The 17,342-nt window shown below is 36.9% G+C and overlaps 1 protein-coding gene across 1 annotated transcript in view; it reads right to left on the bottom strand.

The window, feature by feature from the left end:
* Positions 1–16,205, bottom strand: part of LOC145979448 (pickpocket protein 19-like) — a 72,491-nt gene extending 56,286 nt beyond the window's left edge. Inside the window, exon 1 of the mRNA XM_083112355.1 lies at positions 16,098–16,205. Within this exon, the coding sequence (XP_082968481.1) occupies positions 16,098–16,183 (86 nt within the window). The 5' untranslated portion in view covers positions 16,184–16,205. The remainder of the gene's footprint in view (positions 1–16,097) is intronic.
* Between the last annotated feature and the right edge of the window lie 1,137 nt (positions 16,206–17,342).

The following is a 17,342-nucleotide window of genomic DNA, read 5'->3' as shown; positions in this document are numbered from 1 at the left end:
TGGGGATAATGTGATCAGCACCACACCCCTGGCCGCCTTTACCCCTTCCCCCACACAAGTTTCCTAGAGGTACCCACTTTATACGACGCTGGGTGGGCGCCGGAGCCACTTGAACAGGTGGACAAAATTCCAATTCTCCCCAATCGGAGATCGAACTCAGATCTCTCGCATGGTAATCAAACTCCCAAACGACCGAGCTACCGCGGCACTTATAGTATAGTAGCCTTTGTAATTAAGGCAAGAATTATTTTAGCGTTTCGTTCAACGGTTTTAGGGGAATCATTTTCGGACATAGGCTATAACTCTTGTCGGTTCTGCGACCTGGCTTGAGAAAAGGCGATTTTATGACGAACAACATTCCACCTGATGTCACGTGACTTTCCTACATTTTCTGTGTCTGTTGGCTATTGCATAAAAGACGAGTTGGTCCTCGAGACAGACAGAATCACCCGATCACCTAAAGGTGCAATGTGTGTTGCCTACCTTTCCGGCATTATTTACTGCCATTAAAGTCTTATGGGGAAGAACTTTTTTCCACCACTGTACATAAAATACAAATACAATATCAACATAGAATAAAAGAAGATTCTATACATAGTTGCATTTAGGTAATTTTGAGTTTGTATTATTGCGTATCATTCTACAGAATGATGAGGATCAGATTCAGTCACTCCCACAACTAATTAATGGGTGATGTAACTTATTCATCCTTCATCCTCAATGATGAGAGCACTCGTCATTAACATGACAAGTTAAATGCTTGGCAATGCGAAAGGCACAACTAAAACGAAACAGCTTAACAATTAGAAAAGACAATGGTCACTCATTGGGTTTTATGAACCTTTGAACCTGAATCAGGGCTGGGTTATTATCTGTCTATCTGAAGAGTGATGATAAATTCGAAGAATAAAATAGATTGTCCTCTCTAGGCTTCGTTGCAGGTTGACCAGGACTCTCCTCACTTTCCCTCAACTCCTTTCTCTAAGCCCCTCTCTCTCCTCAATCCAAATCAAAAGTCAGTCCCTTCTCCGTCTGTCTCACCTCTATATCACCTAGGCCATGGAGACCTTCCTCCATGCCTTATCGTGATTTCTACTACCTCTATTGCAAACAGCTGACTCCATAGGCTGATGGAACTTCGTATATCCTGAATATATCAGGAAGTTTGCATAGCACAACACTGTGCATATTTACATACCACAGAGGTTGAGACAACTGAAGTAAACAAGTGAATGCCCTGGTCAACATGAAGCATCAGAGAGGCTTTAAATAAAATATAATCTTATGGATTGATACGTCCTGCCGTCGCGGAAAAAAATTTCCATTTTGAAAATTTAAAATTTAGATCACAAAGCTTGACATGACCCAGGTTCTTCAGTTTGATATATTATATATATATATATATATATATATATATATATATATATATATATATAAACAACAGAATAAAAATTAATTCAATAACAAAGTATAGCTTTCTCTTTGTTTCCTTACTAAAAAAAAACCTTTCTATTACCTGAAACCTTATTAACACAATCCATGCGTAAATAATAATAAAAAAATATTATGTACATTATTACATGACTGGTATTTACAAAAGTTTATATCATTATGTCATGAAAATGCTGAATATAACTTTCGACTTAACAAATTGATTACGCATGCATTTAATGTACTATTGCTCGAAAAATATTCATAGTACGTAGCACTAAGCGTATGATTATCGTAACCAGTTTTCGCTGTAAAAATAAACACAAATACACGTATCACTGTTTGTACATGTAGAGAAAGCTGGTTACACCGACATATTGTTTGCCATGCTTATTTTGTATAGCCACTTCACTTGTTACAAAACTAAAGGAAATATGTTGTCATGCACTGTTTAAATTAAATCTTCCCTTCGTTGAAAAGCCAAATAAGCTTATGGAAATATTGGATGTGAACTAAAATAAACTTTCACTGGGAGTAGTGTATGCCTATTATGTACACAAAATTGTTCTGCACTGATAGGAAACTGCTACTGGCATGAAAACCAGAAAATCAAAATAACACTTGATTTTCTTCACTGCATTGCTATGTATTATAGCTTTGTAGACACTGTTGATATAAGACTGCACAACTAAAAGGTCTTGCAAGAGTAAAAAAAAAAACTATCTGTTCTGATTGTAAACATCAGAAATAAGATTTCACACATAAAAAGGAGTGTTATATATATAAAAAAGTGTTCTTTTCATGCTAACATAGCTAAAGTTAAATGTGCATGAAATATTGTCACTTAATGTGTTTCATCTTGGTGAAAATAAAATAAATGCTTGGATGCTCACATGGTAGCAGCTTGTAAATGAGCCTATGCATAGAATATTGGGATAACAATGCACATTTCCTGGAACATGTTCGAAAGTACTGTAGAACTAGACTGCTGTAGGAATGCTTTGCTTATACGCGTATTTGCATGTTAATTTTGTAGTCCGTTATGAGAAGTTCTTCTTTAAAAAAAAGTGTGGACACTATTTGTAGCTAGCACTTGATAACTGGTACAACTGCTGTTTGTTGCTTCCTTGTATTATGGTGCATGTTAAAAAAAATTGCTAGCATGCATTCATTTCTTGTTGCTTCTTTGTGGGCATGCGAAGAAAACTGGCTAGCATGCATCGTACGGAGCTGAACACATGAAGAAGGGCTATGGAAAAATGTTCTTCTCCATGGTGCATGGGAAACATCCGCATAGATACACATGGTATAGTTTTTACTACCTCTATTGCAAACAGCTGACTCCATAGGCTGATGGAACTTCCTATATCCTGAATACATCAGGAAGTTTGCAAAGCACAACACTGTGCATTATTTACATACCACAGAGATCGAGACAACTGAAGTAAACAAGGGAATGCCCTGGTCAACATGAAGCATCAGAGAGGCTTTAAATAAAATATAATCGTATGGATTGATACGATTGTATTAGCCCGTTCTGGTGTCGGGAACTGAGTATTATTATGATTGGTAATTAATTAAACTTATTAGTAGTAGAGATTAATTTGATTTGAATTTATAGTTTATAGGTTAGTTTTAGTTATCTTGTAGTTAGTAGGGAATGCTTTGTTTAGGAGGGACAACCATTCTGGTGGAGAGAACTCTTTTAGGCTTGAGGGTGAGGGTTTACATTAGGGTGACATTAAGATTGATTGATTTGTTTTATTTTACTTCGCGGTTTGTGCCTCTTGGCTAATTTGCGAAGATGGGGATGAGTGATGAAATTGATGAATGGACATTTACAAACAAGCATGCCCGAGCGGGATTCGAACCCGGGACCCCTGGTGACATTAAGAGTGGATCTCGGTGAGTGATGGCTTGGATTAGTCTGCACGAACGCAAGTTGTCTGTCTGGTTTCCACGTCAGGTTTTATTGTAGTGCGTGGCGAGAATCTGCTATTTAGAAAATAAGTTGAGTCCATATTGAGTACTGAGTTAGTTCATTAATTTAGTGGGTATCAATTCCGAATAAACCCTTTCTCTAAGACGTCTTGTAGTTTCTTATTTTTCTCGCCTTTGTTGCAGTTATGTGTTGGGGACGAGAGTTTCGTGAAAAGTGGATAATCGCGTATTGAAAAACAGTGGCTCTTACGACGCCGCTTCAATATCGAGCATCATAGGTCAATTTGCTACTTCAAGAAACTGTTGTCATATGCGAACACACGATCCTCTAATATCCACGGCCCGACCCTGTGGCCGAGTGGTAAGCACATCGCGCTGCGACGCCAAGGGTCCCGGGTTCGAATCCCGGTCGGGCTTGGTTGTTTGTGAATGTCCATTCATCAATTTCATCATTTCATCACTCATCCCCATCTTCGCAAATTAGCCAAGAGGCACAAAACGCGAAGTAAAATAAACTAAAATCAATCAATCAATCAATCAATCTAATATCCACGGCGCCATGACTACAACTGGCATAGCATGTACTGCTGTTACGCCGAGCCGAGCCTAGCCGATCCGAACCGAGCCAAGTCGAAAATGGCATTGCCGAGCGAGTTCAATGCCACCCTACTTCCATCTCTACCTCCTCTCCCTGCTCCGAATTATCCATTTCAAAACCGTCCGTGACGCACCCTTATACGTATATATTTTATGGCAAAAGAAAAATATTTAGGGGTCGCTCAAAGCCCTCAAATATGTTCCATGTAAGTAGTGTGTTTTGTACCACAACCAGTGCCGGAAAGTATGAACCCCCCTCTGGCAGATTTGTCTACACTTAAAACTTGCTCAACATGCCCATATGAGCTTTTTGCTCAAGTGTGGAACCCTGTCTAATCTAAGATTTTTGTAAAAATCCCCTCGGGAATTTCCTGAGAAAGTATGACCCCCCTCAGATTGATTTGCATACACTTATAAAAGGCACTTCTGTGAGATTGTTGTCTATAAATTTGTTAAAAATATGCCCCTCTTGATATTTTTTTTGGCTACACCTAAAACTACGCCAAACGTATTAACACACACACACCCACACACACACACATATTTACTTCCGGTCCACTTCTGGCTTATTTCTGGCCATTTCTACCCACTTCCGGTCCACTTCCGGTGTATTTTTGGCCATTTCTACCCATTTCTGCCCACTTCCGGTCCACTTGCGGTCTATTTTTGGCCATTTCTACCCATTTCTGTCCACTTCCGGTCTATTTTTGGCCATTTCTACCCATTTCTGCCACTTCCGGTCCACTTCCGGTCTATTTTCGGCCATTTCTACCCATTTCTGCCCACTTCCGGTCCACTTGTGGCCTATTTCTGGTTTATTTCTATTGCATCATGTTTTGCAACAAATTATTACCTAATATTATGCATTAGGCATGTGTTGTTTTCTGATTGGTTGCTTATGACATAATGTAATGATGTGGTGTTTTCTGATTGGTTTAAATAAGCAGGGTTTCTATTGGCTCTATAAATCTATATAAGCCAGAGCACAGTGCAGATTCTTCACCATTGCTGGATCGGCAGTGGAACCCACATCGCGGGGGATAGAACCTGAACAGGCTCCACCAAAGTATAGGAGACTTGAAGCATATAATTTGGCGGAATAACCCAAGTAAGGTCATAGAAACAATATACACTGATACAATAAAAGCCAATTTTTGGCAGGGGGGCCAAAGTGGTTCCTAAATACAAAATAATTAATATCTCAAGAACTAATTGACATAGAGCTATGCAGTTTTTTTTGTCTGCACTGAACCCAACTGATATTTTTTATTAAACATAGAGTTTTGATTTGAACCCCAAGAAATTTTATATAAATACCAAAGCCAAAAAATATTAACACACACACACACACACTAAATATACAAAACACACTGCTGAACCCAACTGATATTTTTTTTATTAAGCATAGGGTTTTGATTTGAACCCCAAGAAATTTTATATAATAAACATAATAAAATTTTAATATTTATTTTTGTTTAACAGCTACAACAAGTTTTGAGCACATAAGCAGTTTCTGAGGAATACAAGGCAGCAGCAGCAGCAAGCAATTAACTTATAGAAGGCAGTGTGTATCATATCTAATTGCATGGATAATCTTGACACAGGATTTTTTGAGAGAAGATGTATTTCAAAATACATAAAATCTAAGTCACTTGTTGATGATTTAAAGCTTAGATTCATTGGCCTGTCCGAGTATGACCTGTTTGCTGTGCAGAATGAAACTGAAATGCAGTGGGTGCTTGCCAGTAACAGGCCATTCCAATGCCTGTATCTCAATTTTATCAGTGAGTTTGAGAGGCGTGTATACAACAAGAACAAGAGAATTGTTGGATTGTTTGTTAATTTTTATACAGACAGGTGCCATTATAATTTAAGGTTGAAATTGTTTGACAATTATTGGTTCAACAATGCTCATAGCAATTGTTTAGAATATAGGATGTGCATGATTGCATCTCAGAGTTCAAATTGGAGACATTATAAATATTCAAATAAAATTATTAACAGGATATCTAAAAATAAGAATATTGAATTTGTTACAACTGATAATGGGCATTTGTACAGTGGTGAAGATTTCAATCCAGAGTTTGTATCTTATTCCGACTATATATATTTGAATGAGCTTGTGATGTATTTTATAAGGCAAAAATTTAGAGATTGCACTTATGATTGTATTGTTGAGGCACTGGGGCAGAATAATTTGCATGGCATATGCAACTGTGGGAGAGTTTTGTCCAGCCTCTCAGTGTGATTTCAGGCACAGGAATCTGGCAGTTGGGCATCAACCCCTCCATATCTATAACAGCTCTGTGTTTATAATAGATAGGAATATTGAGTGCATCTAACAATTCCTGCCCATAACAGTTCCATGTTGTAGAAATATCAGCAAGGCTCTATGTCTGTGAGATTTGAAACCTTGTTCCCAATCAGTTCCAAGCTGTACAGCTCTGTGTCTGTGAGATTTGAAACCTGTTCCTGTACAGCTCTGTGAGAATTTTCATAGTGCCTAATAATATCAGCACAGCTCAGTTAGGATCGCATCTAACAAATATCAAGCATTTGTACCTAATTACAGTAGCACAGGGATAGGGATAATAAGTATAGACTATTGATATAGAAATTATTTTTTTCTTCAATCTTATTCTTAACAGTTCTATGCTCTTATGTGTCTGAGCAACATCAGTACAGCACAGCTCTGTTAATTGATATCTATTGAAACATGTGTCTGTGCGGGGATTTGTACCTAAGTATAGCTATTATTGAGTATAGAATTATTATATCTAGAACTATTTTCTGTGTCTGTGCAGGGATTTGTACTTAATAACATCAGTACAGCATTGCTCTGTTAGAGTATAGATTTATATTATTATTGAAACATCTCTTCACAAACAATCTCATCTAACAATTCTATAACAGTTCCGCTCAGCTCTGTGTCTGTGCGGGGATAAACATCAGTACAGCACAGCTCTGTTGCTTATTTTTTCAGCTCTGTGTCTGTGCAGGGATTTGTACCTAATAACATCAGTACAGCACAGCTCTGTTAGAGTATAGATTTCATTATTGAAACATCTAGAAATTATTCTTCAAACAAATATCATCTAACAATTCCATAACAATTCCATGCTCAGCTCTGTTGCTCATTTTTTCAGCTCTGTGTCTGTGCAGGAATTTGTACCTAATAACATCAGTACAGCACAGCTCTGTTAGAGTATAGATTTAATTATATTATTATTGAAACATCTAGAAATTATTCTTACTAACAATTCCATAACAATTCCATGCTCAGCTCTGTGTCTGTGCGGGGATTTGTACCTAATAACATCAGTATAGCACAGCTCTGTTAGAGATAGGGATATTGAGTATAGATTTAATTATTGAAACATCTAGAAATTATTCTTCAAACAATATCATCTAACAATTCCATAACAATTCCATGCTCAGCTCTGTGTCTGTGCGGGGATTTGTACCTAATAACATCAGTACAGCACAGCTCTGTTAGAGACATTTAATTCTTCACATTTATATCCATAACATCTATGTGTCTGTGTGTCAGTACAGCACAGCTCTGTTAGAGATAGGGATATTGAGTATAGATTTAATTATTGAAACATCTAGAAATTATTTCATTCTTCACAAACAAATCTCATCTAACAATTCCATGCTCAGCTCTGTGTCTGTGCGAGGATTTGTACCTAATAACATCAGTACAGCTTAGCTCTGTTAGAGATATTTAATTCTTCACATTTATATCCATAACAGCTCTGTGTCTGTGTGAGGCAAGCACAGCTCTGTTAGAGATAGGGATATTGAGTATTGAAACATCTAGAAATTCTTTCATTCTTCACAAACAAATCTCATCTAACAATTCCATGCTCAGCTCTGTGTCTGTGTGGGGATTTGTACCTAATAACATCAAAACAACACAGCTCTGTTAGAGATAGGTATATTATATAAATTTAAAAATTATTTCATTCTTCACAAACAAATCTCATGTAACAATTCCATGCTCAGCTCTGTGTCTGTGCGAGGATTTGTACCTAATAACATCAAAACAGCACAGCTCTGTTAGAGATAGGTATATTATATAAATTTAAAAATTATTTCATTCTTCACAAACAAATCTCATCTAACAATTCCATGCTCAGCTCTGTGTCTGTGCGAGGATTTGTACCTAATAACATCAGTACAGCATAGCTCTGTTAGAGACATTTAATTCTTCATATTTATATCCATAACAGCTCTGTGTCTGTGTGAGGCAAGCACAGCTCTGTTAGAGATAGGGATATTGAGTATTGAAACATCTAGAAATTCTTTCATTCTTCACAAACAAATCTCATCTAACAATTCCATGCTCAGCTCTGTGTCTGTGTGGGGATTTGTACCTAATAACATCAAAACAACACAGCTCTGTTAGAGATAAGTATATTATATAAATTTAAAAATTATTTCATTCTTCACAAACAAATCTCATCTAACAATTCCATGCTCAGCTCTGTGTCTGTGCGAGGATTTGTACCTAATAACATCAGTACAGCATAGCTCTCTTAGAGACATTTAATTCTTCACATTTATATCCATAACAGCTCTGTGTCTGTGTGAGGCAAGCACAGCTCTGTTAGAGATAGGGATATTGAGTATTGAAACATCTAGAAATTATTTCATTCTTCACAAACAAATCTCATCTAACAATTCCATAACAGTTCCATGCTCAGCTCTGTGTCTGTGTGAGGCAAGCACAGCTCTGTTAAAGATCTTCACAAACAAATCTCATCTAACAATTCCATAACAGTTCCATGCTCAGCTCTGTGTCTGTGTGGGGATTTGTACCTAATAACATCAAAACAACACAGCTCTGTTAGAGACAGAATATTCAATTCTTCACATCCATATCCATAACATGTCTGTGTAATTCCATAACACTTCCATGCTCAGCTCTGTGTCTGTGTGAGGCAAGCACAGCTCTGTTAAAGATCTTCACAAACAAATCTCATCTAACAATTCCATAACAGTTCCATGCTCAGCTCTGTGTCTGTGTGGGGATTTATACCTAATAACATCAAAACAACACAGCTCTATTAGAGACAGAATATTCAATTCTTCACATCCATATCCATAACATCTCTGTATAATTCCATAACAATTACATGCTCAGCTCTATATCTGTGTGAGGCAAGCACAGCTTTGTTATATGATAGGAATATTAAGTATAGATTTAAATTTCATTCTTCACAAACAAATCTCATCTAACAATTCCATAACAGTTCCATGCTCAGCTCTGTGTCTGTGTGAGGCAAGTACAGCTTTCATTCTTCACAAACAAATCTCATCTAACAGTTCCATGCTCAGCTCTGTGTCTGTGTGGGATTTGTACAGCAACATAGCTTTGTTATAGACAGAGTAGATGGGTATAAATATTATCTCATTCAATTCTTCACCTCCATATCCATAACAGCTCTGTGAAATTTATTCTTCACATCTAACAATTCCCATAACAGTTTCATGCTCAGCAAGGCTCTGTGTCTGTGTAGATAGGGATATTAATATTTCATTCCTTCATAACAGTTCCTGTGTCTGTGTGGGATTTGTACAGAGCACAGCTCTGAGATAGGGATTAATAGTTAGGGTATAATTAATTCTTCACATCTATTGAGTGTCTAGATGTTATTTTATCTCTATGCCATGACAGTTTCAACTCTGTATTTGTATGGAATTTAAAACTTGTCTGAAAAGTGGCAATCAATGCCCATTGTTTCTATATAAACGTTTCAACATATGTTCAACATATGTTCAACATATGTTGAAACGTTTATATAGAAACAATGGGCATTGATTGCCACTTTTCAGACAAGTTTTAAATTCCATACAAATTAGGAGTTGAAACTGTCATGGCATAGAGATAAAATAACATCTAGACACTCAATAGATGTGAAGAATTAATTATACCCTAACTATTAATCCCTATCTCAGAGCTGTGCTCTGTACAAATCCCACACAGACACAGGAACTGTTATGAAGGAATGAAATATTAATATCCCTATCTACACAGACACAGAGCCTTGCTGAGCATGAAACTGTTATGGGAATTGTTAGATGTGAAGAATAAATTTCACAGAGCTGTTATGGATATGGAGGTGAAGAATTGAATGAGATAATATTTATACCCATCTACTCTGTCTCTAACAAAGCTATGTTGCTGTACAAATCCCACACAGACACAGAGCTGAGCATGGAACTGTTAGATGAGATTTGTTTGTGAAGAATGAAAGCTGTGCTTGTCTCACACAGACACAGAGCTGAGCATGGAACTGTTATGGAATTGTTAGATGAGATTTGTTTGTGAAGAATGAAATTTAAATCTATACTTAATATTCCTATCATATAACAAAGCTGTGCTTGCCTCACACAGATATAGAGCTGAGCATGTAATTGTTATGGAATTATACAGAGATGTTATGGATATGGATGTGAAGAATTGAATATTCTGTCTCTAATAGAGCTGTGTTGTTTTGATGTTATTAGGTACAAATCCCCACACAGACACAGAGCTGAGCATGGAACTGTTATGGAATTGTTAGATGAGATTTGTTTGTGAAGATCTTTAACAGAGCTGTGCTTGCCTCACACAGACACAGAGCTGAGCATGGAACTGTTATGGAATTGTTAGATGAGATTTGTTTGTGAAGAATGAAATAATTTCTAGATGTTTCAATACTCAATATCCCTATCTCTAACAGAGCTGTGCTTGCCTCACACAGACACAGAGCTGTTATGGATATAAATGTGAAGAATTAAATGTCTCTAACAGAGCTATGCTGTACTGATGTTATTAGGTACAAATCCTCGCACAGACACAGAGCTGAGCATGGAATTGTTAGATGAGATTTGTTTGTGAAGAATGAAATAATTTTTAAATTTATATAATATACCTATCTCTAACAGAGCTGTGTTGTTTTGATGTTATTAGGTACAAATCCCCACACAGACACAGAGCTGAGCATGGAATTGTTAGATGAGATTTGTTTGTGAAGAATGAAAGAATTTCTAGATGTTTCAATACTCAATATCCCTATCTCTAACAGAGCTGTGCTTGCCTCACACAGACACAGAGCTGTTATGGATATAAATGTGAAGAATTAAATATCTCTAACAGAGCTAAGCTGTACTGATGTTATTAGGTACAAATCCTCGCACAGACACAGAGCTGAGCATGGAATTGTTAGATGAGATTTGTTTGTGAAGAATGAAATAATTTCTAGATGTTTCAATAATTAAATCTATACTCAATATCCCTATCTCTAACAGAGCTGTGCTGTACTGACACACAGACACATAGATGTTATGGATATAAATGTGAAGAATTAAATGTCTCTAACAGAGCTGTGCTGTACTGATGTTATTAGGTACAAATCCCCGCACAGACACAGAGCTGAGCATGGTATTGTTATGGAATTGTTAGATGATATTTGTTTGAAGAATAATTTCTAGATGTTTCAATAATTAAATCTATACTCAATATCCCTATCTCTAACAGAGCTGTGCTATACTGATGTTATTAGGTACAAATCCCCGCACAGACACAGAGCTGAGCATGGAATTGTTATGGAATTGTTAGGAAGAATAATTTCTAGATGTTTCAATAATAATATAATTAAATCTATACTCTAACAGAGCTGTGCTGTACTGATGTTATTAGGTACAAATCCCTGCACAGACACAGAGCTGAAAAAAATGAGCAACAGAGCTGAGCATGGAATTGTTATGGAATTGTTAGATGATATTTGTTTGAAGAATAATTTCTAGATGTTTCAATAATTAAATCTATACTCTAACAGAGCTGTGCTGTACTGATGTTATTAAGTACAAATCCCTGCACAGACACAGAAAATAGTTCTAGATATAATAATTCTATACTCAATAATAGCTATACTTAGGTACAAATCCCCGCACAGACACATGTTTCAATAGATATCAATTAACAGAGCTGTGCTGTACTGATGTTGCTCAGACACACAGGAGCATAGAACTGTTAAGAATAAGATTGAAGAAAAAAATAATTTCTATATCAATAGTCTATACTTATTATCCCTATCCCTGTGCTACTGTAATTAGGTACAAATGCTTGATATTTGTTAGATGCGATCCTAACTGAGCTGTGCTGATATTATTAGGCACTATGAAAATTCTCACAGAGCTGTACAGGAACAGGTTTCAAATCTCACAGACACAGAGCTGTACAGCTTGGAACTGATTGGGAACAAGGTTTCAAATCTCACAGACATAGAGCCTTGCTGATATTTCTACAACATGGAACTGTTATGGGCAGGAATTGTTAGATGCACTCAATATTCCTATCTATTATAAACACAGAGCTGTTATAGATATGGAGGGGTTGATGCCCAACTGCCAGATTCCTGTGCCTGAAATCACACTGAGAGGCTGGACAAAACTCTCCCACAGTTGCATATGCCATGCAAATTATTCTGCCCCAGTGCCTCAACAATACAATCATAAGTGCAATCTCTAAATTTTTGCCTTATAAAATACATCACAAGCTCATTCAAATATATATAGTCGGAATAAGATACAAACTCTGGATTGAAATCTTCACCACTGTACAAATGCCCATTATCAGTTGTAACAAATTCAATATTCTTATTTTTAGATATCCTGTTAATAATTTTATTTGAATATTTATAATGTCTCCAATTTGAACTCTGAGATGCAATCATGCACATCCTATATTCTAAACAATTGCTATGAGCATTGTTGAACCAATAATTGTCAAACAATTTCAACCTTAAATTATAATGGCACCTGTCTGTATAAAAATTAACAAACAATCCAACAATTCTCTTGTTCTTGTTGTATACACGCCTCTCAAACTCACTGATAAAATTGAGATACAGGCATTGGAATGGCCTGTTACTGGCAAGCACCCACTGCATTTCAGTTTCATTCTGCACAGCAAACAGGTCATACTCGGACAGGCCAATGAATCTAAGCTTTAAATCATCAACAAGTGACTTAGATTTTATGTATTTTGAAATACATCTTCTCTCAAAAAATCCTGTGTCAAGATTATCCATGCAATTAGATATGATACACACTGCCTTCTATAAGTTAATTGCTTGCTGCTGCTGCTGCCTTGTATTCCTCAGAAACTGCTTATGTGCTCAAAACTTGTTGTAGCTGTTAAACAAAAATAAATATTAAAATTTTATTATGTTTATTATATAAAATTTCTTGGGGTTCAAATCAAAACCCTATGCTTAATAAAAAAATATCAGTTGGGTTCAGCAGTGTGTTTTGTATATTTAGTGTGTGTGTGTGTGTGTGTGTGTGTGTGTGTGTGTTAATATTTTTTGGCTTTAGTATTTATATAAAATTTCTTGGGGTTCAAATCAAAACTCTATGTTTAATAAAAAATATCAGTTGGGTTCAGTGCAGACAAAAAAAACTGCATAGCTCTATGTCAATTAGTTCTTGAGATATTAATTATTTTGTATTTAGGAACCACTTTGGCCCCCCTGCCAAAAATTGGCTTTTATTGTATCAGTGTATATTGTTTCTATGACCTTACTTGGGTTATTCCGCCAAATTATATGCTTCAAGTCTCCTATACTTTGGTGGAGCCTGTTCAGGTTCTATCCCCCGCGATGTGGGTTCCACTGCCGATCCAGCAATGGTGAAGAATCTGCACTGTGCTCTGGCTTATATAGATTTATAGAGCCAATAGAAACCCTGCTTATTTAAACCAATCAGAAAACACCACATCATTACATTATGTCATAAGCAACCAATCAGAAAACAACACATGCCTAATGCATAATATTAGGTAATAATTTGTTGCAAAACATGATGCAATAGAAATAAACCAGAAATAGGCCACAAGTGGACCGGAAGTGGGCAGAAATGGGTAGAAATGGCCGAAAATAGACCGGAAGTGGACCGGAAGTGGCAGAAATGGGTAGAAATGGCCAAAAATAGACCGGAAGTGGACCGGAAGTGGACAGAAATGGCCAAAAATAGACCGCAAGTGGACCGGAAGTGGGCAGAAATGGGTAGAAATGGCCAAAAATAGACCGGAAGTGGACCGGAAGTGGGTAGAAATGGCCAGAAATAAGCCAGAAGTGGACCGGAAGTAAATATGTGTGTGTGTGTGGGTGTGTGTGTTTAATACGTTTGGCGTAGTTTTAGGTGTAGCCAAAAAAAATATCAAGAGGGGCATATTTTTAACAAATTTATAGACAACAATCTCACAGAAGTGCCTTTTATAAGTGTATGCAAATCAATCTGAGGGGGGTCATACTTTCTCAGGAAATTCCCGAGGGGATTTTTACAAAAATCTTAGATTAGACAGGGTTCCACACTTGAGCAAAAAGCTCATATGGGCATGTTGAGCAAGTTTTAAGTGTAGACAAATCTGCCAGAGGGGGGTTCATACTTTCCGGCACTGGTTGTGGTACAAAACACACTACTCATGTACCGGCTGTATGCTACATGAAGTATCAAACAGTTTCACATATCTTCATACCATGTCGTTATAAAACTTAAAAATAGATAATTTTACATTACTTCTTAGCGTTCAATTAGGTTTATTCAGTTTACTAAAGAGATGAAATAAGTGCAAAAATAAAAACAACAGTAAATAAAAAGTCCTGCGACAGCCGTATTGCATCATTTACCTAGCTTGAGTCAAGGCTTTATGGAAAGCAAACGTTGCTTCGGGAGGGCGATGTGACCCCTTCTGCTTCTACTTCGTAACTGAGTTTGTTCACACCCATCGAGCCACACACCCCATTATGTAACGTTTGAGACAAAGTTCACGATGCTCACAGCAGCTATTAGTGCCACAGCTAATGACCAGAATATTGACAGGTTCCACAGTGAAGCACAATCGAGCTGCCCATCAAGTAATAATTGACAAAACGTGTGCACGAGATATTTTACAACACCTAAAACCTTCCCTTGGTCTTTCACTGGGATAGTAAGTCGATGAAAGATCTAACCAATCAAACGAATCTGAAAGCAACTGTGGATAGATTTCCAGCACGTACCTGTTACAGGTTATGAAGTTGACAAATGCAAAGGTATCATCTGGAACAGGAGAGGTAGAAGAAAAGGCATTCAGCAGCTTGCTGCTCTTTTGGGAGATGCTGCATGACATTGTGTGCATGAGTTTCGATACAACGGCTTCTAAGACAGGACCGATGAGAGGTGTGTGCATTCTGTTGGAACAATGTATTGCAATAAATTTGTTGTATTTAGCTAGCAGGCACCATATCCACAAACTGCAAGGAACAAGTTGGAGGCCCATTTGAGCTAGTTAGAGAAGGTATCTTCCAAGGAAAAGCAAGAAATGATAACTTGTCTTAAGGCTTGTGATGACAACTGGAATTCAATATGCATGCATGCATGTATAAAGGATCTGTTTGATTTGATTCATTCAGTCTCGCTTTTTATCTTACATTTGCTTCCAGTGTTGATTTCAAGTTCCAATATGAACCGAAGAGCTGGACTGACTCGCACAATTCTAAGGAGTCAAAGCAATTGTTGTCACTGGAGGTTGTCAACGATAGCTATTGTTGAACGTTTAGTGGCTCTTATATTCAACTTTTAATGAGTCAATAACAAGAAAAAGGAAAATGAATAGCCTAATTCAGGTCATCTGGCACCATGGAAGTCATGTTTCATGACGTTTGGATATAGATTTTAAGAAGTTGATTTTGAAATGAACCCCGACTGGCTATATTTAAATTTATCAAATTTATTTTTGTTATAAATTGCAAATATGTACTGAAAAATTGTACTCTTGTGATAAAAATTCATTTCATAGTGCAAACAGTACAACTTCTGTGTTAATTATTGAATCCTGTAAACGTCCCTTATATCCCATATACGTTACATATACATCCTTATGGCAAAACGTCAAATTTTTGGCTAAATTTTTGCAGTAAAATAAGTTCATGGGAAAGGAATAAAATTAGCAACTATGCGAAATTAAATACGAAAAAAATATTGGATCATCCTAATATACATATATATATATAAATTTAATATAATATAAACGTATGTGCTACCCTACTAATCTACAGGTAAATTTCGTAAATAGTATTTCTAATTTTGCTCACCTTTCGAAGATACTCCTACCGTCCTTAACGACTTCCGGAAGACCAGCGAATGACAAGTTTCCAACAAAGTCCTTGTAGCTGTGCATTATCCTTATGATAACACTATGTTGCTTTGCAATACTCTTCTAACAGACATGAAAAATTGTTGTTTAAAATAATCATTTAACTTATCTGTATTAGACACTAGTTTAACTAGTGATATTCATAATGTTATGTTGCTAAACTGGTGACACACATGTTTATGACTGTCCCTTCATTCATCTCGTCATCATTCATCTTCATCTTCGCGATTAGCCGAAGGTGGCAGAAAAGTGAAGTAAAATGAAACTCTCATGTGGAGATAGCCTAATCTAAGGGACTGGACCTACAGTCATTGTCTTCACGGGGAATCGAACCCTGAGCCAGTTGATTATCCACTACGCTCTCGGGGAGGCATAATATAGCAACTATAGTTGACTCCTTTTCTGTATGGTTACATCCACAATACACAGCCCTATTCTTGTGCAATTTTCAGCTGATTCCTCACAGACTATCACTGACGTACGCAGGGGGGAGCTGGTTGGGTTATAGCCTCTCACGAAATTTTGGAAACATTAAAATTTGCAAATGAAACCAGTAAAGAACTCTCAGAAAAACAAAGTTATAAATGAAACCCCCTCTTAAAATGATTATATTTTTTGTCTTTGAACAACTTTTAAAACGAAAGTTAAATGGTATTTATGAAATATGTTGTGTATTCCGCCCTCCCAGAACGCAGCTATGCAATATCCACCCTTACAATTCCAGCTCCCTCCAAAATAAAATCATGTGTATGTCAGTGCAGAGTATACAATTTAAATACTAAGATTATGATCATTAGCCCCTTCTAGTTCGCTGCACTTTTTAAATCTCTATGCGCCGCGCGTCTAAGCCGCGCGTCAGGTCAACTTTGCAGCAACTTTTCGCATATGTAGATCCAAATGTGTGCGCAGAATATAGTTCCGTTGAGACGGGTTCTATTCAGACATAACTGCATACTTGCAAGGAAACAGTTAATACATTTGTAATATGTAGACAAAATAATATATACATTAGCAGATATGTACCTGATCGGTTGCAATCACTGAGCAGACGAACTTGGAACCCCAGATCGCCAACTAATCTGTCGGTAGCGGTGAATGAACACTTAAACTCAAGAGCGAATCGAGATGAACTTGAAGACGGTTGCAGTACGCGTGGAATCACTAATCCGTCTGACACCAGTGT

This window comes from Lepisma saccharinum, chromosome 1 (assembly GCF_977018435.1).
Source record: "Lepisma saccharinum chromosome 1, izLepSacc3.1, whole genome shotgun sequence".
In the NCBI taxonomy this organism is placed as follows: Eukaryota; Metazoa; Arthropoda; class Insecta; order Zygentoma; family Lepismatidae; genus Lepisma; species Lepisma saccharinum.
This window is presented reverse-complemented; position numbering and strand designations above follow the sequence as displayed.